We start from the raw sequence: 23,833 nt of genomic DNA, 5'->3' as shown, positions 1-23,833 counted from the left end.
TGCCTGAACCTAAGAGGCGGAGGTTGCAGTGAGCCGAGATCGCTCCATTGCACTCCAGCCTGGGTAACAAGAGCGAAACTCCGTCTCAAAAAAAAAAAAAAAAAAAAAAAAAAAAAAAAAAAAAAAAAGCCTCCAGGAATTGCTGGGGGCTGGGGATCCCAGAGGAAATTGACTGGAAAAGGCACAACAGGACTTTTCAGGGGAACTGCCATGTTCTATATCTTGATTTTGGTGAGGCTTCATTGTATACAATGACCACATGTACAGTGTTCAAAACTCTGTAAATGATTTGAGTTTTATTGTATGTAAACCGTACTTCAACACAACTGATCTTTGTGAATTGCTGGAAGAATGCATGCGAGGAGTGGTGTGTATGTCCTAAATCCTAATCTATGGTCAGAAAATCGATGTATAAAACCAACAGTGAGTGGGATTGAAATCCACAATCAGGGGACCTTCTGTAATGCCAGTAGGTCCTATTTCTTGGTCCAGATGATGTTTACCCAAGTATGTGCTTTACAATTCTGCTAAACTGAATATATAAAGTTTTTATTGATTGAGACCAGGCGTCCCCAAACTTTTTACACAGGGGGCCAGTTCACTGTTCCTCAGACCGTTGGAGGGCCGCCACATACTGTGCTCCTCTCACTGACCACCAATGAAAGAGGTGCCCCTTCCTGAAGTGCGGCGGAGGGGCCATATAAATGGCCTCAGGGGGCCACGTGCAGCCCGCAGGCCGTAGTTTGGGGGCACCTGATTGAGACTGTCATCCAGGCTGGAGTGCAGTGGCGCAATCATGGCTCACTGATTTGATAAGCATCAACTTCTCTAACTCAAGTGATCCTCCTGCCTCCCAAGTAGCTGAGACTACAGGTATGCATGATGATACCCAGCTAGTTTTTAATTTTTTGTAGAGACGGGGTCCCACTATGTTGCTCAGGCTGGTCCTAAACTTCTGGCCTCAAGCAATACACCCACCTCGGCCTCCCAAAGTGCTGGGATTACACATGTGAGCTTCCATGCCTGGCCAATATGTTTTATGAACAAATCTAAATGTTTATCAATAGGGACGATTTAATTATAATTGTCATTTAATGCATCACACACCATTAAAAATGAAGCAGCTGTGATCCTATATGCTTATTAAGAACCTACTGCTCAAATTGGGTCCTAAAATGACAAAATTCCATTTTAGAAATGAATCATGAATCTTATATGATACATATATGTATATTATATATATATATAGACACACATACATATATATAAAATATTTGTGTATGGGCCAGGCATGGTAGCTCACGCCTGTAATCCCAGCACGTTGGGAGGCTGAGGCAGATGGATTACCTGAGGTTGGAAGTTTGAGGCCAGCCTGACCAACATGGAGAAACCTCATCTCTCCGAAAAATACAAAATTAGCTGGGCATGGTGGTGCATGCCTATGATCCCAGCTACTCAGGAGGCTGAGGCAGGAGAATCACTTTAATCCGGGAGGCAGAGGTTGCAGTGAGCCAAGATTGAGCCATTGCACTCTAGCCTGGGCAACAAGAGCAAATCTCTGTCTCAAAAAAAAAAAAAGTGTGTATGTATTTTATGTAAGATATTTCATACATATTATATACAATTATATATGCAGAGAACTTCGCTAATATCTAGAATAACAGACAAGAAACTGGTCAGTGTCGCAGAGAGGAGGCTAGAAATAGGAGACTTCTCCTTTTCACTTTTGAATTTTGTATCATGTGCATCTGTTAATACTTTAATAAAGGAGAAGGGATCGTTTACTTTGAAAATATTTGTTTATTGCATGGTTCTCTCCAGATTTTATGTCTAGGCTTATGTTTATTACAAAGTACTTCAGCAAAGAAGAGAAACGCATTCAAACACGGCCGGCCAATCATTGCCAGGTTAATTGCACAAAAACTTCTCTAAGCAAACATTTCTTACCTATTACAAACCCCACATTGATATAGGTGCCATAAAGAATAAGTGGAACAAAACGAAAGCCCCTGTGCAAGGGGAAGTCAGTGCGGAAGACGGAAGGAGAGGGGAGGTGAGGAGACCACACACATCACTAGTATTTCTCTTCATATGGCAATTTAACATTGCTGTTCTTTGTCTTTACGAAAAATGGGGTGACGTTGGGTTCCTTGTCTTCACAAGTCTTAGAAATCATCTAGAAAACATGTATTTTATACACTAATCTCAAACTAGACAAAATATTCAGTATTTCAGTGGTGGAATCTTCAGCTTTTCACACCTTAGGCAGTTCTTCCACCATCCATTTCCGTTTCTTCATTCTCAGTTCTCAAGAAGGCATAGAACGGATCCTAGGTAGGTGGGCATTTCACATGTCGGCTCCACTCGATTTGCAACAGTGACAATGAAAACCCAGCATGCAATGCAGATGAAGTGCTACTGGGAGCCCCAAACAATGTCGGGGGAAAAAGCAGAGGGCATTTCACATCCTAGACGGGACAAGTTTCCATTCCTTACCAAGGCTGGAAGTACTAGAGTGAAGGAGAAGGAGCCAAAGGATTACTCATGTTAAGAAAAAAGTCTTGTCGGCTGGGTACAGTGGCTTACGCCTGTAATCCCAGCACTTTGGGTGGCTGAGGCAGGCGGATCCCTTGAGGTCATGAGTTTGAGACCAGCCTGGCCAACATGGCGAAACCGTCTCTACTAAAAATAGAAAAATTAGCTGGGCACAGTGGCAGGTGCTTGTAATCCCAGCTACTTGGGAGGCTGAGGCTGGAGAATCGCTCGAACCCAGGAGGCAAAGGTTGCAGTGAGCCGAGATTGTGCCACTGCATTCCAGCCTGGGTGACAGAGTGAGACTCTATCTCCAAAAAAAAAAAAAAAAAAAAAAAAAGAAAGAAAGAAAACCTTGTCTACTGCTTATCATGATTCTTATTTATCTGTGGTTATGTTTTTAAAATTATTTCCTAAGGAAATTCTTTCAGCCCTTCCCCATTTTTGAGGGTCGAGGGCGCACCTACTGAAAGAGTTGAGTCATCTTAAAGGACACAGGTTCAGAAGCATCTCACTGTTGCAGTGATCCAAACCCAAGTATGTCATTTCTTCCTCAAAATCCCATTTGCTGCTCTTGCTTGGCAGTGAATATTGCTGGTGAGGATGAGAGGTATAAGTGAAGAGAAAGGGGTCTTCCGGAGGTGAATGGTACGCAGGGGACTGGACGTAGCTGTTAAAATCCACATGTACCTTCTCTTCATAAAGATTACCCCCTGGATTTGGCCATAATGGGGGACAGCCAGTTTTGGCTGCAGATGGCTCCAGTGGAATCTGCTGGTAAAAGGGTTCTGAAGAGTTTTGGGAAGAAGAGAAGTTGCAAGACCAGCTGGTCAGAGAAAAAGGATAATTGGAATAACAGTTGTCGTTAAGAGGATTTCTCCCCAAAGCAGCGTTTTTACTCCACGTTTGCAGATCGCCATGATCAGAGTAGACTCCGGAGGCAGAAGGAGAAAGCAGGTCTCCACTACTGTAGGTTCTGCTACCAGACAATTTGCGCTTTTCATAGAGCTTTGTGGGGTCCACAGGAGAAGACTGGTCAGTCAGATCTGTGATTCCTCCCAGACCATAACTCTTGGAGAAGGAAAAGCAATCATTTAGTGAGTTCTGTTGAGGAGTGTTAGCTATTAAATGTCCACCGTAACTACCAGGCAATTGGACACCTTCCTGGAAAGACCAAGTCAAAGGTAAACTCCCCTGACTTTGTGTTTCACCTGGAAGAGACTGGAAAGGAAAGTGAAATGCTCCTGTTAATAAGTTAAGCAAATCAAAACCACTACCATACGCATCTATGAGTTACTCTGCACAAATAAGAGCTCCGTCAGACTTTTCTCATTCTTTACATATTAATACTTGACATACAAACACATGCAGCAGCTTGACCACAACCATGAAAAGCTTGAAAAAAGCAAAGCCAGCCAGGCGCGGTGGCTCATGCCTGACAAATCCCAGCACTTTGGGAGGACAACGTGGGCAAATCACCTGATGTCAGGAGTTCAAGACCAGCCTGACCAACATGGAGAAACCCTGTCTCTACTAAAAATACAAAATTAGCAGGATGTGGTGGTGCATGCCTGTAATCACAGCTGTTTGGGAGGCTGAGGCAGGAGAATCACTTGAACCTGGGAGGTGGAGGTTGCGGTGAGCCAAGATCGCACCACTGCACTCCAGCCTGGGCAACAGAGTGAAACTCCACCTCAAAAAACAAAAAAGAAAAAAGCAAAGGCTGCCTCTGTTTCCATGTTAAAGCTTAATAACCAGTTAAGAGCTGAATTTCCCCACCATCTGTAGAGACATGAGTGTGTTTAAGATGTTTCACACTCAAACACAAAACACAAATCTGACATCCTAATTGCCTTTTTTTTGGAGATGGAGTCTCACTTTGTTGCCCCGTCAGGCTGGAGTGCCGTGGCACGATCTCGGCTCACTGCAAACCTCGCCTCCTGTGTTCAAGCGATTCTCGTGTCTTAGCCTCCCAATAGCTGGCATTACAGGCGCGGGCCACCATGCCTGGCTAATTTTTATATTTTTAGTAGAGATGGGGTTTTGCCATGTTCAGGCTGGTGTCTTGAACTCCTGACCTCAAGGGGCCCACCTGTCTTGGTCTCCCAAAGTGCTAGAATTATAGTCATAAGCCGCAGTGGCTGGCCCCCTAATTGCCTTTTTGAGAAACTTATAAGGAACTATTTACAAAAAATCAAAGTATAACTACAAAGGTTTATATTATACTCAGTACAGATCTTAGGGGTCTCTCGCTCTCATCATTGCCTCCCTTGACTTTTCTATTTCTCGGTGTGGTTGGAGTGTGAGAAACCATAGTTGCTGTTGCTGGTTTTTTTTTTTTTTGTTTTTTTTTCCCCTTTCCTCAAGAGATTTTTCTCTGAATTCATGGGGATTTTGTTGAACCATAAATCAGACCTCTAGAATACAAGTGGTAGATTTTTCTAAATGGAGGAAGTATATTGTTCTTTAGTTAATCATTAAGAAAAGAATCTGGTTGAGAATTAAGTTATGCTCTTGTTTAGGTAAAACTACTACCTATTAAGGAGATAGTTTCAGGGGCTAGAGAAAAAGGACTGTGACCAGGTAGAGCGGATGAGGGACTGAGATGCCCCTTGACTTGTCCTATGGCTGGGAGAAATGATAAGGGAACAGCCATTTGGGCTTGGGGGACTCACATTTCTCTACAACAGACCCAATTACAATTTTTCTTTATAAAGTACATTTAGAGTCTCTAGGAATGGACCAGCTCCATCTCTGTTCTCCCAAAAAGAAACGTGCAACTTTGAACAGTAGAAAAAGTAGAAAAGTAGAGTTACTATCCATATTAAGCAGACAAATGCAAAAACCTCTGATCTGCTCCCATAAAGCTGTGGCCTTCATGTCACAGTTTGTCTGTGGGGAGTAGCCTCCACTTCCCCATTGCCACCCTGGGATAGCCATCATTTTCAGAAACTGCTTGCTTATTTCATCTTGGTAGAGTGTGCTAAGAAAACAATCTGTTCGAGGATGTATGGACATTCGGGAGGTGGGTGGAGGCAGGTGGTGAAATGCAGGTGCCTGATAATCCGTGATTTCTGGCTTGCCTGTGTCAGCAAGGTACCCGGGAAATCTACTGCCCCCAGCATAGGCGTGGCAAGCTACTACATGTGTTGAACATACATGATGAAGGGTTACCCTGGTCTCTGTGCTCCCCTTCAGGCTCAAGGAGACGGAGGAAGGTGTTGTGTGCACTTTCTTCATGGCTCTTCTTGCCTCAGCTTCCAACTTGGTTTCTGGTTTTGGATGATCATGCTCTCCCTTTGACTGAAAGATGGGGAAGTAAAAAGGAAACGAGGTCACACTGACTAGACTGTGCTTCATGGTGCATCCACTTTCACTGTGTGTCCTCTTCCTGGGTGGTATGGCAGTTGCCTATTGTAATAGGACTTGATGAAGCTCTGAAGAAGCTTCCAAGCCTACCGTGTTCCTGCTTGCCTGCCTCTCACCCATCCAGGAAAGCCATAACCACAGTGATAAGTAACACTTACTGGATGCTTCCTGTAGTATGGGCGGGACGCTGATAAATACTCGGTGTGCCTTATATCTCATTTCATCCTCAGCACCACCCTTGAGGTACACACTATCATGATCACTCCCGATTTACAGAACAGGAAACTGAGGCATGGAACGATGATGCCCGCCAGATAACCTCCTCCAGAGGTGAGGGAACTAGGATTTCCCTCCCTGGAGCTGGCTAAGCTGAGAGTCAATGGTTAAACATTCAGGAATTTTGTAGGCTGATTTTTAAAAATGACTGCTGGCTTGAAATCAGCCACGGTGGGAATATTTCCATTACAGAAGTTGGCAAATGCTACAAATCAGGACATTTTCTTTTCTGGAGAGCTGGTTTACCAGCATCCCACGAATTCAAACCCAGGCAGTCTGAGTCAGGGTCCATTCTTCACCACCGTTGATGCCCTTGCCCCATCAGTACTTCTTACACATTCTACAGAAACCTGGGACTTAGAGGAAGAAAGTCACCTGCTCAGTCAGGTTTATAGAGCGAGTGAAAAGTCAGAGCTGGTATTCGAACTCAGATTTGCTGAAGGCTACCAGGAGCAAGCAGCATGCTTAGAGCACGGTGCTAACCTCAGTGCGACTAGATTAGCTGCCACTTCTCCTGAGGAGTGGAGGCAGAGACAGCCAGCTCCCCTTCTAGAGCTCCCAAGCACTTCAAACATCTATTAGAACAGACACTTGCTGTCTCAGAGTGAGAGCCCTCAGGCTTGGTGCAGGATCTCATTCATCTGTGCATCTCCAGCCTCTAGTGAAACTCCTCAGTAATGAAACTCCCATAAGTAACTCAAAAATCCAACCTGGAAAAATATAAAGCGTCCATCGTGTCTCCAGAAGTTGGTGACCGGGAAGCCCCCATGACCTCGGCACGGGATGAGCTTCAGAGGCCCGTCACAGTTGGGACAGCGTTTCCCTACAAAAGAGCAGAGGAAAATGACCACACCTGGCTGAACCATGTCAGTTGACTCCTGTGCAGCCCTAAAGATTTTAGGCCTGACTCTATGATGGAAGAAGAGAAATTTGGGCAGAGTTTTATGGGCTTCCATCCCCTAGATATTACCCCGACCCTAGGAAGTCTGGACTCCAGAATGGCCCAGATGGGTCTCACACATGGATAGGGGAAGTGGTTGCCTACCAAGTCCAGTATTTCACAGGTCAGGGAAGAGCTCTTCTGCGCAAAAACCTCTCCCTACTTATTTAGTGGTATTTGAAATTCTGGCTGGCATGGTGGCTCACACCCTAATTCCTGCACTTTGGGAGGCCAAGGCAGGTGGACCCACTTGAGGCTAGAAGCTTGAGATCAGCCTGGTCAACATGATGAAACCTCGTCTCTACTAAAAATACAAAAATTAGTGGGCATGGTGGTGGGTGCCTGTAGTCCCGGCTCCTCGGGAGGCTGGGGCAGAAGAATCACTTGAACCTGGGAGGTGGAGGTTGCAGTGAGCCAAGATCACACCAATGCACTCCAGCCTGGGTGACAGAGCAAGACTCTGTCTAAAAAACAAAAACAAAAACAAAAACAAAAACAAAAAACAAAAAAAAGAAGTGAAAGAGAGAGAAATTCTTTCACCTCCAAATTAGAACTAAGGGTCTAAGGGTCAAGAGGCCAGGGTTTAAGGGTCAAGGAGCCAAGCCACACGGCAGAGTGAATGCAGCTACTAAATTTTCACAGAGGTATAAATGACTGATCCCAGGTCCTGACTGAGCACGTTTTGAAGACAAACTACTGGGAAAAATATAAAGTAAGGTTTGAGGTTTGACGTGGGCAAGATACAGGGCATGCCGAATGTATCTATTTCATAATCCAGTGAATTTGTTTCTAAAAACAAACAAATATCTCGGCATGTGACTATGATGTAAGCCTAAATAAATGGAATTGAGTCTAGCCTCTCATTTAGTCTCACAGCTGCCACTCCACATTAATGCACACTTTGAGATCACTCGGGGACCCATAGAGGTCCAGTGGCAAGTCCAATAAACTACTTTCTTCTAAATTTTACATCAATCGTTAATGAATTAACATTAACACCTTAAATGATACGTTTTTCTTTTTGTTTGTTTGTTTGTTTGGAGACAGAGTCTTGCTCTGTCACCCATGCTGGAGTACAGTGGCGCAATCTCAGCTCACTGCAACCTCCACCTTCCGGGTTCAAGAGATTCTCTTGCCTCAGCCTCCTGAGTAGCTAGGATTACAGGTGCCCACCACCACACCTGGCTAATGTGTGTGTGTGTGTGTGTGTGTGTGTGTGTGTGTGTGTGTGTGTGTGTTAAAGTAGAGATGGAGTTTCACCATGTTGACCAGGCTAGTCTCAAACTCCTGACCTCAGGTGATCCTTCCACCTTGGCCTCCCAAAGTGCTGGGATTATAGGCATGAGCCACCACGCCCAGCTGTTTTTCCCTTATTTTGGAGTCAGGATCTCACTCTTGCTTGGGCTGGAGTGCAGTGGCTCCCTTATGGCTCACTGCTGCCTTGACTTTCCAGGCTCAACCACTCCTCCTGCCTCAGCCTCTGGAGTAGTTACAACCACAGGCACATGCAATCACACCCAACTAATTTTAAATTTTTGGTAGGGATGGGGGTCTCTTTATGTTGCCCAGGCAGGTCTGGAACATCTGGGGCTCAAGCAGTCCTCTCATCTTGGCCTCCCAAAGTGCTGAGATTACAGGTGTGAGTCACCTCACCTACCATCTTCCCTTTAACAGGAGCCTTGAGTCTGGTGTCCAAACCCTTTTGGTGGTGGGCACTCTGGGTATGGCAAATATGTGAGGTCCCTGCTGGGCCCAAGAGGTCTGGTTGGTTCCCCTCCATTTGCTCCATGTCAGAACAGTCTTGGCCTCCACTACACTCCAGGGTGAGCATTGCATCCTTGGGAGGTGCTGGGATACAGTGACCCATTTTGCAGGGGCATCTGATAGATGCCAGCTTTTTGCTGGTGCTACCAAGCTCTACTCACTCTGCTGCTTCTGCCGGGCCTTGTCACAGATGGCAGGTCTCAGGTAGATCTTGCGCCCCTCCTCTGCAAGGCAGTCACGACCACACACCACCACACCAAGGCAGGACTTCTTGAGGATGCGGGAGTTGTGGTTGTTGGTGTTGCGCATGGCCCAGCTGCTCAGGTGGCGCTGTGCATTCTTGTCCTCCGAGCTGTAGATGTGTTTGGCATAGGAATCTGGCCACTCCTGGAACCAGTCGGTCTTTTTTACGTTCTGATAGAAACACAACAAATACAATGGTAGTTTAAGCTGGAAAACACAGCTGTCAACTGACTGGGCACGGTGGCTCATGCCTGTAATCCCAGCACTCTGGGAGGCCAAGAGGGGTGGATCATGAGGTCAAGAGTTCGAGACCAGCCTGGCCAAGATGGTGAAACCGGATATCTACTAAAAATACAAAAATAAGCCAGATGTGGTGCGCATCTGTAATCCCAGCTACTTGGGAGGCTGAGGCAGAGAATTGCTTGAACCCAGGAGGCAGAAGTTGCAGTGAGCTGAGATCGCACCACTGCACCCTAGCCTGGGTGACAGAGTGAGACTCCATCTTAAAAAAAAAAAAAAGAAAAGAAAAAGAAAGAAAGAAAGAAAAAGAAAACACAGCTATGACCTACTGTGGAGTCAGTAAACAGGAAGGATGTTTCGGCACTCAGGAGCTGGGCAAGAGATCTTTGGCAAAAGCCTCCCTACATTTAATTCTGACAGTGGGATCAGTGAGCCCAGCACAACAGCAGCAACTGAGTGCTGTGCCCATCAGGCATCAGGCCTCTGGACCACGAGTGGCAGCCCCTATTAGTTCCTGATGTTTCTCTAGCCTTCAGTGACACAAGTAATAACCATTTCTCAGTAGGAATTTTTGAAGGTTAAGTAGTGCCATGCTCTTGCACAATAACATGGAAAACAGGGCCCTGTGTGGTGAGGTGGGCCTGTAGTCCCAGCAACTCAAGAGGCTGAAGTGGGTGGATGGCTTGAGGCCAGGAGTTCAAGACCAGCCTGGGCAGCATAGCAAGACCCCTTCTCCAAAAATTTGAAATGAACTGTGGAAAACATTGTGGCGGGATAGTGAGATATGACCTTGTACCATGCTGTGATTATCTTCTGGGAGTCATATAGGTTTACGCAATGCCACCAGAGATGAGCAGTGGGAAGGATGAAAAGCCCTGGTTCAGAGAGACCTAAGAGCCAAGCCCTCCCCCAAAGATTGTCTTACTTTTTCTTTACTCCTGCATTCACATGCCTCAGAGGTAGCAAGGGAGTGAGAAAGAGCTTGTTTTGACTGGAAGTGTCTCTGTTATTGCCCTGCGTTGGCACTGTGCCCTGCGTATGAACATCTGACTAAATTCTCCATTAAAACATCAGAGACAAGGGGAGTTGTCATTCAATGAACAAAGTTTCCATTTGCAAGATGAAAATGTTCTAGAGCTCTTTTGCACAACAGTGTGCAGTTACCATGACTGAATGATGCACTTAAACGTGGTTAAGATGGGAAATTTTAAGGTGTGTTTTTGATCAAAATAAAACAATAATTAAAGGAAGGTCGGGTGGGTGCAGTGGCTCACGCCTGTACTCCCAGCACTTTGGGAGGCCAAGGAGGGCAGATCACCTGAGGTCAGGAGTTCGAGACCAGCCTGACTAACATGGAGAAACCCTGTCTCTACTAAAAATACAAAAAAGTAGCCAGGCGTGGTGGCGCATGCCTGTAATCTCAGCTAGTTGGGAGGCTAAGGTAAAAGAATTGCTTGAATCTGGGAGGCGGAGGTTGGGGTGAGCCAAGATCGCACCATTGCACTTCAGCCTGGGCCACAAGAGCAAAACTCTGTCTCAAAAAAAAAAAAAAAAAGTCAGGAACACAGGACACTCAGTCCTTATAGCACACATTATTTTGCTGTCTGTCCCTCTGTTTTTTCATCTGCAATATAGGAATAATGAGACCTGCCTACCTGAAGAGTTCTTCTAAAGATTAAATATGATTATATATATTAAATACTTAGCACAGCACCTAGCATGCTGTAAGCTCTAAATAATTGTTAGTGTGATGTCGTGGCTCATATTCCAAGGCCCTACATTGGTGCACAGATGCTGCATTTGACCCAGGCTGCCCGGTTCTTAGAATGAGAATCAGCAAGCAGTGTCAGCAATGAAACTTAGGCTGTACCCATCCCCTACGGCTTTCAGAGACTTGGCCTGGTGTAAGAACATTTTTCATCAGAAGGTCCTAGAAGGTCAAAATAGAAGATTCTAGAAGGTCCAGAAGAAGCAACTAGGGTGCTTCTTCTTTGCTTTCCCATCTGGAAAGCACAGCCCAGAATATATTTACAAAAAGGACAAATTTTAGAAAAAAAATAATAATAATAAAGTAAATGTCAGTGTCAGGCTAGATGGGCTTTTATTGAGTTAGACTTCAAGTGTAAAATGTGCCAAAGAACTTTGTAACTTGAGACTCTGAGCAAGTAACTTTGTCTTTTAAGCCTTGTTTAGCTCTTTTCTAAAACCGGGACATTGATTAAACCTGCCTCACAAGAGTGCTGTGAAGAGCAGATGTGTTGTAAACTACAGATTCCATATAATGATACTTGCTGAATGGAAGGTCATGAGGCCTGAGGTGGTCTGAGGAAATATAAATGAGAGAGTTTTATGTAAATGCCTGAGTTTTATGTACCTGCAGTGTAGTACTATGTAGTGGCTAAGAGCTATAGTGTGCAAGCTAGGGCCCACGGGCCAAATCCTGCCCATTGCCTGTTTTTTGTAAATAAAGTTTTATTGGAACACATCTATGTTCATTCACTTCAGTGTTGTCGATGGAAGTTTTTACGCCACCGCAGTAGAGACTGTACGGCCCACAGAGACTACAATATTTACTACCTGGCTGAGACTGAGACTCCTGGCTGCAAACTTGGACTCTGGAGGTACACTGTCTGCCTGGGTATGAGTCTTAAGGAAGTTCTTTTCTTCTCAGTGCCTCTGTTTCCTGCTCTGTAAAATGGGGTAACAGGAGTACCCCATAGGGAGGTTTTGAGGACTTACTGAATTAACACACACAATGCACTTGAAACAGTGCCCTGCACGCAGCGGGTTCCACCTCGTGTTAACTGTTATTCTACCAGATCTGGAATCACCCTCAGTAAGTCAATGAGGTTGTAAGAGTCACTGGCTTTCGGAAGAGAGAAGAGGTCTCTTTATGTTTTAAACCTTGCCAAGCTGAATGTAAGATAAGAGTCTAAGTCCCGGCTGGCGCGGTGGCCTGAGCCTGTAATCCCAGCACCTTGGGAGGCCAAGGCAGGAGGATCACCTGAGGTCAGGAGTTCGAGACCAGGCTGGCCAACAGGGCAAAACCCTGTCTCTGCTAAAAAATACAAAAAATTAGCTAGGGCAAGGTGGCGGGTGCCTGTAATCCCAGCTACTTGGGAGGCTGACGCAGGAGAATTGCTTGAACCCAGGAAGCAGAAGTTATAGTGAGCCAAGATCGCACCACTGCACTGCAGCCTGGGCAACAGAGTGAGACTCCATCTCAAAAAAAAAAAAAAAAAATGAGTCCAAGTCTCAATAAAACAAAAACTTAATTGGTACACCTCTTGTTCTACAACCTTCCTTCTCAGGGCACAACAGTGGCTGGTCCCTTTGTGTGCTGTGCTATAACTACCGTAGTTTGGGAAGGGGAAAGGGTATAAATAATAGGAGGGCAGCATCTGGAGAAGTTCCCTGTGGTCCAGTAGGCAGCTACAGCAGAGTTTTCTGGATGGCCAGGCCAGGATGCTGGTTGGACCATTTACTTTTTCCAGATGGTCTCCTCTGCTCCGCAATTCCCAGGTGATTCTAGGCCTGCTAAGACTCAATGCCTTGGGTGAGAGAAGCTCCCTCCCTCCCTTCCTTCTTGTGACCCAAAACTATAAACAGTGCCCCCTTTTTTTCTGTCACAGAAATGCCATAGAAAGCATAATATTTTATTTTTTGAAATAATAATGTAGGTTAAAGCATTAAAATGTGTACTTTTGGCCAAGAATAGTGGCTCACCCCTATAATCCCAGCACCTTGAGAGGCCGAGGCTGAAGGATCACTTGAGGCCAGGAGTTCAAGACCAGCCTGGGCAACACAGTAGAATCCACATCTGTCTACTAAAAAAAAAATTTTTTTGAGTGTATTTTCCTCTAATATTGGACTGTAAAAAACCACTGGTGCACTTGAATGATTCCAATAAAAAGCACAGTTGTCAGGCTAGCAGGGATGAGGTCAAGGTGGACTTAGAGGAAAGCCGAGATTTTCATGCTTTAAAGGTGAATGGCCTCTTTAGGCTGGTCAGAGCCATAGACCCCATGAACCAGAAGGGGTGGAATATATCTGTGAGAACATCTCAGATGTTCTGATTAAAGCCAAGACTCCTTGCCTGTAGAGCAGGCGTCCCCAAACTACGGCCTACAGGCCGCATGCGGTCCCCTGAGGCCATTTATTTGACCCCCCGCCGCACTTCAGGAAGGGGCACCTCTTTCATTGGTGGTCAGTGAGAGGAGCACAGTATGTGGCGGCCCTCCAACGGTCTGAGGGACAGTGAACTGGCCCCCTGTGTAAAAAGTTTGGGGACACATGCTGCAGAGGAAGAAATGATTTCTACCATCCTTTACGCTTTTTTTCTCCACGGGTACCTTAGTTCTCCAGTTCTATTAATAATGCAGTAATGCCAGGTGTGGTGGCTCACACCTGTAGTCCCAGCACTTTGAGAGGTCAAGGTGGGTAGATCACTTGAAGCCAGGAGTTCAAGACTAGACTGGCCAACATGATGAAACTCCATCTCTACCAACAATACAAAAATTAGCCAGGCATGGTGGCACATGCCTGTAGTCCTAGTTATTTGGGAGTGTGAGACAGGAGAATCGCTTGAACCTGGTAGGCAGAGGTTGCAGTGAGCCAAGACTGTATCACTGCACTCCAGCCTGGGTGACAGAGTGCTTTGTTTTTGTTTTTGTTTTTTTTTTTTAAAAAGCAGTAGGCCAGATGTGGTTGCTCACGCCTGTAATCCCAGCACTTTGGGAGGCCAAGGTGGGCGGATCATGTGGTCAAGAGAGCGAGACCATCCTGGCCAACATGGTGAAACCCTGTTCCACTAAAAAATACAAAAATTAGCTGGGTGTGGTGGCACATGCCTGTAGTCCCAGCTACTTGGGAGGCTGAGGCAGGAGAATTGCTTGAACCTGGGAAGCAGAGGTTGCAGTGAGCCAAGATTACGCCACTGCACTCCAGCCTGGTGCCTGGTGACAAAGCAAGGCTCTGTCTCAAAAAAAAAAAAAAAAAAAAAAAAAAAGAAAGCAGTAATAATTTGGACAATGTATGGATTGAATACATGACTAGGAGTAAATATACTCATATCAAACTAGTCTCTGGGCCATTTATTCTTGCCTAATCTTTGACCTGGATGGTTAGTGAGGTCTTTGATGTCTTTTTACACTGAAATTAAGAGAAAACCCAGATCTCAAAATACAAAGGAATGCAAGTGTTGGATAATTGTGATCTCTGAAACCTGTTAAACCAAGGCCTCAGAGAGGTAAAATTTAATAAGAAAGAATAATCATTTCTTCATCATGTTTAGCGAATCCCCACAAAATATTTTATTTTTAGATCCTTTGTTTGTTTTAATTTTTAACTTTTCATGAGTAACTCTTTGTTTTTCCTCTTAGTTAAGAAGTTTATAATTGAAAGGGAATATTTCTAAGTTTCCAACATGTAGACCTAACTAATTTATATTTTATAATCTCCTGGGTAACATCATGGGGGGGCGGTTAACTCTACACACTCTTAGAACAGCCTTCATCCACACCTCATTCTAATTTATTCAACTACTTGAAGTTTTAAGAGGATACCTGAAGAAGTTAAGTATGTATTGTTACATAAAATGAATAAATTAAAATACAAATTCTGAAATAAAGTATCAAAAATATCTACATTATCATATAATCATATTCTGAAATTGATTTTCATTCGGAATATAGGCTGTCCTCATATAAAGTAATTATCTTCCAGGTTTTCATTACTTATATAAATAGCTTATTCATTGCTTATAAATAAATGTTTCCAAATAGAATAGGAATAGCAAACAAACATACTTTAAAGCAAATTATATAGAGGTAAAAAAAAAAGTCAGATATCATGGAAAACAGGAACAAAAATTCAACCAATGTTTTGATTTATACACAACTTTTCAGGAACTTACCTCTTCTGGGCCAACTGGAAATAAAACCCCAAGTGCTACCACAGAAAGAATTTCAACTCAACAAAATGCTTTTGTGTTTATTCAAGAATTACTCCTGCCGGGCGCGGTGGCTCAAGCCTGTAATCCCAGCACTTTGGGAGGTTGAGGCGGGTGGATCACGAAGTCAAGAGATCGAGACCATCCAGGTCAACATGGTGAAACCGCGTCTCTACTAAAATACAAAAAATTAGCTGGGCATGGTGGCGCGTGCCTGTAATCCGATCTACTAAGGAGGCTGAGGCAGAAGAATTGCCTGAACCCAGGAGGCGGAGGTTGCAGTGAGCCGAGATCGCGCCATTGCACTCCAGCCTGGGTAACAAGAGCGAAACTCTGTCTCAAAAAAAAAAAAAAAAAAAGAATTACTCCTTAGGGCAGGCGTGGTGGGGAATGTCTGCAATCCCAGCTACCCAGGAGGATAAGGCAGAAGGTTGCTTGAGCTCAGGAGTTCAAGACCAGCCTAGGCCAAATAGTAAGACCCTCATCTCAAAAAAAAAAAAAAAAATTACTGATCACTCATTAGACTGATCTTGGTATTTCTTAGTCAAGCAATCAAGACTCAGGACGATGTTTCTTATTTACTCTGAAAACACTAAGCTAGGCCAAGTCACCCCACCTTTCAACCTGTGTCTCTCATCTATCTGTCTTCTCTTTTCCCTTCTATTTCTACACCACCCAGCTAAGCAAGGGGCCTGCTGCAGGGGACCAGAAGAGTCCCTGCTACCACAGAGACAATAATGCTCCTAACTGCATCACAGCAGACGCACAGAGTGGCAGAAGAATTCTGGCCCAACTAGCAGAGGCCCCAGTGATCATGGAGCCCATCTTTATAATTAAAAAATATATATAATGGTTTAAGTTGGCCAGGCACAGTGGCTCATGCCTGTAATCCCAGCACTTCAGGAGGCTGAGGCAGGCAGATCACATAAGGCCAGGAACTTGAGACCAGTCTGGCCAACATGGTAAAACCTCATCTCTACTAAAAAATATATATGTGCATAAATCAGCCAGGCATGGTGCTGTGCACCTGTAGCCCCAGCTACATGGTAGGCTGAGGCATAAGAATCGCTTGAACCCAGGAGGCAGAGAGGTTGCAGTGAGCCAAGATCACATGACTACATACTCCAGCCCAGGCAACAGAGAGACTCTTGTCTTAAAAAAAAAAAATGGTTTAAGCCGGGCGCGGTGGCTCAAGCCTGTAATCCCAGCACTTTGGGAGGCTGAGGCGGGCAGATCACAAGGTCGAGAGATCGAGACCATCCTGGTCAACATGGTGAAACCCCGTCTCTACTAAAAATACAAAACATTAGCTGGGCATGGTGGTGCGTGCCTGTAATCCCAGCTACTCAGGAGGCTGAGGCAGGAGAATTGCCTGAACCCAGGAGGCGGAGGTTGCGGTGAGCCGAGATCGCGCCATTGCACTCCAGCCTGGGTAACAAGAGCGAAACTCCATCTCAAAAAAAAAAAAAATGGTTTAAGGTGAGTGTCTGCAGTTCTGGGCTGGCTTCCCACAGGTTATATTGAAGAGAAATGGAATAAAAAAATAGAGGAATGCTCAGAAACAGGGAAATGAGGATTTGTAAAGACATATGCGTTGGGCGCGGCAGCTCATGCCTGTAATCCCAGCACTTTGGGAGGCTGAGGCGGGTGGATCACCTGAGATTGGGACTTCAAGACCAGCCTGAACAACATGGAGAAACCTCCTCTCTACTAAAAATACAAATGTAGCTGGGCAAGGTGGCACGTGTAATCCCAGCTTCTTGGGAGGCTGAGGCAGGAGGATTGCCTGAACCTGGGACATAGAGGTTGTGGTAAGCTGAGATCTCACCACTGCACTCCAGCCTGGGCAACAAGAGCAAAACTTCATTTCAAAAAATAAAAATAAATAAAAATAAAGGGTGGCTATCATAAAAAATATATACATTTTAAAAGACATATGCAACATAAGCAACATACAGGAAACAAATACAAGAGAGGAAAGGTTTACTGAGGGCAAGTGGAGTTAGAAGAATTGAGGCCTTTCTAAGCCCTAGGATCTGATCTTGACTCTTTCCAGCCCAACAAGACTAATGGCTTTCCACTACCTATTAAACAACTGAGTCCTCTTATGATGGACTGCTTCCAAACCACCAGTAGCCCCCAAAATCTTTATGCCGAACACTTGTGCACAACTCTCTAATGTGGGAATATTTGAGTCTTCAGACCCTGGTTCCCTACAGTGATCTTGATAATCAAAGCTCTTGCCAGGATGGTTATATGGAAATGCCATGGGTAATATCAAGCAGAGAGTAATGCAACTCATTGCATTATGTTTCTTTCCTGCTGTCCAGACCAGCATGTTTCCTAAATTCAGACTGTTGCTATAGTTAATGAAATAAATCACAGATGATTGATCTAATTTTTTTTCCTCTAACCTTACACAAACTCTTCTGGCTTTGCTCCCCATGCCAGAGTCATATTGAAATTACACACTCCCTCTTTCAAACTCTTATAGCACTTTTCTACATGGCATTGATTCTCTATTTGGGCAGTGATCTTGTTCCACTAGCCCAGAAGATCATGAGCATTTCCATGGAAGTTAACAGAGCTTAATGGCCCCAGTATCCCTGAGCCTACTATAGTGTCTCCCACAATTCAGTTTCTCAAAAATGTCTGATATCAGGCCGGGCGTGGTGGCTCACGCCTGTAATCCCAGCACTTTGGGAGGCCGAGGCGGATGGATCAGGAGGTCAAGAGATCGCGACCATCCTGGTCAACATGGTGAAACCCCGTTTCTACTAAAAAATACAAAAATTAGCTGGGTATGGTGGCGCACACCTGTAGTCCCAGCTACTCGGGAGGCTGAGGCAGGAGAATTGCTTGAACCCAGGAGGCAGAGGTTGCGGTGAGCCGAGATCGCGCCATTGCACTCCAGCCTGGGTAACAAGAGCAAAACTCTGTCTCAAAAAAAAAAAAAAGAAAAAAAAAAGTCTGATATCTTAGTGAGGACATCACTGCTCACTATTGTCAAAGTTAACCCATAAATCTTGATGTATCTGAACTATTTAAAGACACGTGGAGTTTCTCAGACCAGAGATGTAATTCGAATTTGAGTAATCATTTTGAAACTTGAAGGCCAGGTACAGTGGTTTACACCTGTAATCCTAGTACTTTGGAAGGCCGAGATGGGCAGAACTCTTGAGTACAGGAGTTCGAGACTAGCCTGGGCAACATAGCGAAACCCCATCTCTACTAAAAATACAAAAAATTAGATGGGTATGGTGGTGCATGCTTGTAGTCTCCGCTGTTCCGGAGACTGGGGTGGGAAAATCACCTGAGCCCAGGAATTCAAGGCTGTGGTAAGCTAGGATTGCACCACTGCACTACAGCTTGGGTAATGAGAGTGAGACCCTTTCTCCAAAAAAAGAAAAGAAAGAAAGAATGAGAGAAAGAAACTTGAAATTTGAAGCACTTGAAAAGATAAACAGAAAAGGAATTTTCCTACATGTTGCCTAAGCAATAATTCCAGCAAGCATAAACAATTATGAAATATAAACTATACGTGATCTGGACAGATGGCACAGAGAGAGAAATTAGAGAAATTTATAATCATAACAAGCCATTGCATTTGATCTTCTGAATCACATTTTTTAAATGCCAAGAAGGTAGTCTGGGGAACATCAACCACCTGAAGAGCTTCAGGAAAAAGTTTCATGATCAAAAATAGGTTAGGGTAACACTGCCTAAAAACAGCCTCCTTGGGAGAATCACCAGTGCACAGGAGGGTGAAAAAGACTCCAAGTCTGCCGTCAAGAAATCTGTTTAACCTTGTTGAACCTCATATTGTTCTTTTTCTTTCTTCATAGTACTTATTACAATTCCATGTAACTGCTGGGCACAGTGGCTCACGCTTGTAATCCCAGCACTTTGGGAGGCCAAGGCAGGTGGACACAAGGTCAGGAGTTCAAGACCAGCCTGGCCAACATAGTGAAACCCCGTCTCTACTAAAAATACAAAAATTAGCTGGGCAGGGTGGTGCATGTCTGTAGTGTCAGCTACTTGGGAGGCTGAGGCAAGAGAATCACTTGAGCCCAAGAGCGGAGGTTGTGGTGAGCCGACATCACGCTACTGCATTCCAGCCTGGGCAACAGAGTGAGACTTTGCCTCAAAAAAACAAAACAAAACAAAACAAAAAACAACAAAAAAAACCAAAAAACTCCATGTAACTTGTACTCTACAGAATAGATTTAGGAAACACTACTCTAAACATCTTAAAGATTGAGGCAGGATATGTGGAGAATTACTATTTTCATTCTATAGGAGGTAACTAAGACTTAAGAAAATCAATGTTTCCAGACTCACACAGATTCTAAACAATGGAGCCATTCATTAATGAATTGCATATTCAACATTTGTTGTTTCATACACATCAGGCACTGTGCTAGGCACAGGGTAACATTTCTAGAATTCTAGACTATTAGAACTAATAGGTACATACCAGACCATTTGGCACAACCCCTTCATTTTCAGGGAGGAAAGGAAGTTTCAGAAAAGGTAAACAACTCAAGGCTCTACAAAAAAAAGGAGTTGGAACTAGAATTCAAATCCAGGGCATTCATCTTCAAGTCCTGTGCTTTTCATAGTACACTCCTCTGCCTCCAGATATGCTCACACCATACAAAATCTAATGTTTGAAAATCTTTCCAAGAGCTCAATTGTTTCTTGATCCAATGACAAAGCCAGCACAAACCCAGAGGAGGATGGTATTCTCTCTACCCAGAAAATATTAAGGAATATTTACATTTTTGATCATTTCCCCAATATATTTAACAACTTGAAAGGCATTTAGCTACTTCCATGAGCAATCTTAGCACTTTTTAATGAACTACAAATACATTTATAAAACCAAATTGTGCATTTTTGCTATAAATTTCTTAGTTTAATTTCCTGGGTAGCTGCAAATACTTTTGGAAATTCATGTTGGAACGTGAACTTTTGTGAGCCTCAAGTTTCCCTATAGGAAAGAGGTTCTTCATCTCTTGTTTATAGATCTGATGGAGAATCCTGTCCCAGAAAAAATCTGCCTCTTAAGACACAGTGTCACCACCATTTCACGGGGTTCTCAAGCTCACTAAAACTCTTGCTCTAGAACGTGACATTGTAAAGTCTTCTACATATCTGTTTACTTCAACTCTTGATTTTGTGTCTGTCCAACTTCAACTTAGGTGCTGCAATCACAAAGTTAGAAATAGGTGAAAATATAGGTCCTGGAGCTAAGAGTAATTAAAGTTTACTTTAAGGTTTCCCCACAACAGTGACAATACTTCTAATACTAATTAAGAGCAACAACAAACACAAATCCCTAAAACAGATATTTGCATGATTCAACTGTGGTTTGTAGAACCATTCATAAATGGATGGAAAGTGGGGCACACTTTCTGTTCTCCAGCTCTGTCTCAAGACCTATCAGGAAAGGATATAGAGGAGTGGTAGAGGGCAGTGGGAGCGGTGGAGGGGATGGGGTTGGAATCTAAGGAAAAGCATAACGAGAAACAAAAGGAAGTGTTCATTAGAGAGAAATTCTGGAACAGTTACAAAGATAAGGAAATCTCTATTCCCTCTTCCCTGCTTCTGATAACTCAAATTCCTTATTACTCAGAATCAAGTAGACCGAATTGATTTTTTTCATGACTTCGTACTGATGATGTCCAGTCCTAGCCCTCTAGGCACCTTTTCAAACAACTTCCAGGGAAAACATCTTAAATGTTAAGAAAGGAAAACAGGGAAGTAAGCAATGATACATGTGTTAAACAACTAATGAGTGTTAAACAACTAATATGTGCCTGTAATTCCAGCTACTTGAGAAGCTGAGGCAGAGGGTTGTTTGAGGCCAGTAGTTTGAGGGCAACACTGTGAGACTCTCTGCTCAAAAAAAATGTTTTTCCCCATTAGCCAAGTATGGTGGCATGTGCCTGTAGTCTTAGCTTTTCAGGAGGCTGAGGCAGGAGGATCACTTGAACCCAGGAGCTTCAAGCTGCAGTGAACTACGATGGTGCCACTGCACTCTAGCCCAAGATACCAGGAAAAACCACGTCTTAAAAAAAAGCCAATTTCCAAAGAAAATGTGAAATCAAGTCACTGTATTTCAGTGCATGTATGGTATTTACAAAATAGGAGAAGTGGCCAGGCTGTTTATACCTATAATCCCAGCACTTCGGGAGGCAGAGTGGGTGGACTGCTTGAGCCCAGGAGTTCAAGACCAGCCTGGGCAACATAAGGAAGCCCTATATCGACAAAAAAAAAAAAAAAAAAAAAATTAGCTGGGCATGCCTGTGATCCCAGGTAGGCAGGCGGATTGCTTGAGCCCAGGAGTTCAAGACCAGCCTAGGCAACATGCAAAACTCCATCTCTAAAAAAATACGAACATTAGCCAGGTGTGTTGGCATGTGCCTATGGTCCTAGCTACTTGGTGGCTGAGGTGGGAGAATCACTTGAACTCGGGAGGCTGAGGCTATAGTGAGTTGAGATTACGATACTGCACTCCAACCCAGGTGACAGAGCCAGACCCTGTCTCCAAAAAAAAGAGAGAGAGAAGAAAGAAAAGGAAGAAAAAAGAAAAGAAAAGAAGAAAGAAATAAAGAGAAAGAGAAAGAGAGAAGGAAGGGGGGGAGGTGAATGAAAGGAAGGCAAGAAAGAAGAGAAAAAAAGGAAGAAAAGTATGCTGTATTCCGCAAGAGTACAATATCATTTGGATTTTAGCACATTCCAGTTAGACATGAATCTGAGTTAAAACTATCATTACAGCAAATAAGGTTGTATGAGGACTTGTGTGTAACAAAGTCAATTTATGGCCAAATAAATCATCATGGATTTTAATCACACCATGTAGCCAGAATGAGTACAACCTGAGTCAAGCCAACTTTGAAAGAGAGGGGAAGTCTAAAAGTGTGGGAGTCTGGTAAGCAAAGACCCACTCAAATCATAGGTCTTGCTGTCTCCTCTTAAAATCCCTCAGGCAGCTGTCTAGCTGAAGCTCTGGGGGAGAGGAATTTACCCAGCTCGAACCCTCACCAATTTCCTTCCACGTCTCTGTATATTAATAGTCAATACTTCATAGCCCAATGTTGAAAGCAGATTTTTTTTCTTTTGAGATGGAGTTTCGCTCTGTCACCAGGCTGGAGTACAGTGGCACGATCTTGGCTCACTGCAAACTCTGCCTCCTGGGTTCAAGCAATTCTCATGCCTCAGCCTCCCGAATAGCTGGGATTACAGGCATGTGCCACCACGCCCAGATAATTTTTATATTTTTAATAGAGATGGGGTTTCACCCTGTTGGCCAGGATGGTCCCCGAAATCCTGACCTCGTGATCCGCCTGCCTTGGTCTCCCACAGTGCTGGGATTACAGGCGTGAGCCACCACGCCCAGCCGAAGGCAGATTTTTTTAGCAAGTACATACCTGTGGAAGTTTCACATCATTAATATCCCAGCTTAATATTTCTTTGTCTTCAGAATCAAAGTCGTCAGGTTCCATGATAAGGTCAGGCCAGCCGAGGTTTCACCTACTTGACTCAGAAGTGCTTGAGAATTTTGTTCTCAAAGGTTCTTGATAATAGCTGGATCGGCCCACTCAAGCACCTTAGACCAGGAGATTGTTTTCTAAGGCTAAAAAGTAAGTTATATTAGTGTTGACCATTAAAGAGAGGGGAAAAAAAAAATCAGTGCTCCTCTGCCAGAAAAACCTGTTTCACTGACATTTTTGCAAGTACCGACATACTAATAAAAAACAAAAGTAGGAGCCATTAGTGATTTTACTTAAAACTTGACTGTCGGGAGTTAGAAGCATGTGATCATTGCTTTCGCCCTTGGGTTTGGGCTTGCCTTCTCATTGCAAGATCTAGGTTGTAAAGGCCTTAGCAGAGACAGTTGTCATCTGTAACCAATGGCTAGGACCTTTTCCTGCTAGGGCAGGAGGAAACGGGCTTGGAGTTGTTTCTATAGAAATTCCTTCATAAATTAGATAATGTATGGCTGAAGTTGCAAGAGGGGAATATCACATTGGATTTATCTAGAAAAATGTATACTTTAAAATCAAATCACGGTAAGGATTAGTTTTGGTCTCTGAAATAAATCCTGTGTGCACTATCTATCTTCAAATATTATCAACTAATATGCTTATAACTGATTCCTCTGAAACAGGGTTTCTTAACCCTGGAACTATTGATATTTTGGACCAAATAATTCTTTGTTGTGGGGAGCTATTTTGCATGTTGTAGACTGCTTGGCAGCATCCCGGGTCTCTACCCATGAGGTGCTAGCAGCCTGTAATCCCAACGCTTTGGGAGGCCAAGACAGATGGATTACTTAAGTCTAGGAGTTCAAGAGAAACCCTGTACAAGAAGTATACAACACTAGCTGGGCATACTGAGCCCAGGAGGTCGAGGCTGCAGTGAGCCAAGATTGTGTCACTGCATGCCAGCCTGGGTGACAGTGAGACCCTGTCTCAAAAAATAAAATAAAATAAAATAAAATAAAATAAAAT

At 44.0% G+C, this 23,833-nt stretch overlaps 1 protein-coding gene across 1 annotated transcript; it reads right to left on the bottom strand.

Annotated features, from left to right (window-relative positions):
* Positions 1-1,727: 1,727 nt before the first annotated feature.
* GCM1 (glial cells missing transcription factor 1) lies at positions 1,728-23,774 on the bottom strand. Its single transcript, XM_003926386.4, has 5 exons — positions 22,751-23,774; positions 9,043-9,295; positions 6,888-7,000; positions 5,707-5,835; positions 1,728-3,753 (listed from the first exon to the last, which is right to left on the bottom strand). Exons 1-5 carry the CDS (start codon positions 22,823-22,825, stop codon positions 3,013-3,015), a joined length of 1,311 nt encoding a protein of 436 aa, XP_003926435.2. The 5' UTR covers positions 22,826-23,774; the 3' UTR covers positions 1,728-3,012.
* Between the last annotated feature and the right edge of the window lie 59 nt (positions 23,775-23,833).

This window comes from Saimiri boliviensis, chromosome 4, assembly GCF_048565385.1.
Source record: "Saimiri boliviensis isolate mSaiBol1 chromosome 4, mSaiBol1.pri, whole genome shotgun sequence".
In the NCBI taxonomy this organism is placed as follows: Eukaryota; Metazoa; Chordata; class Mammalia; order Primates; family Cebidae; genus Saimiri; species Saimiri boliviensis.
Note: the sequence above shows the minus strand (reverse complement) of the source record. Positions and strands in the feature narration are given on the sequence as shown.

Coding starts and splice junctions, on each gene's coding strand:
- GCM1 (XM_003926386.4), bottom strand. CDS start 22,825: ATGGAACCTGACGACTTTGATTCTGAAGACAAAGAAATATTAAGCTGG. Junction 7,001..9,042: donor GGCCCGGCAGAAGCAGCAGA/GTGAGTAGAGCT, acceptor GCTCTTTTGTAG/GGAAACGCTGTCCCAACTGT. Junction 3,754..5,706: donor AGGGGAGCACAGAGACCAGG/GTAACCCTTCAT, acceptor TTTCCTTTCCAG/TCTCTTCCAGGTGAAACACA.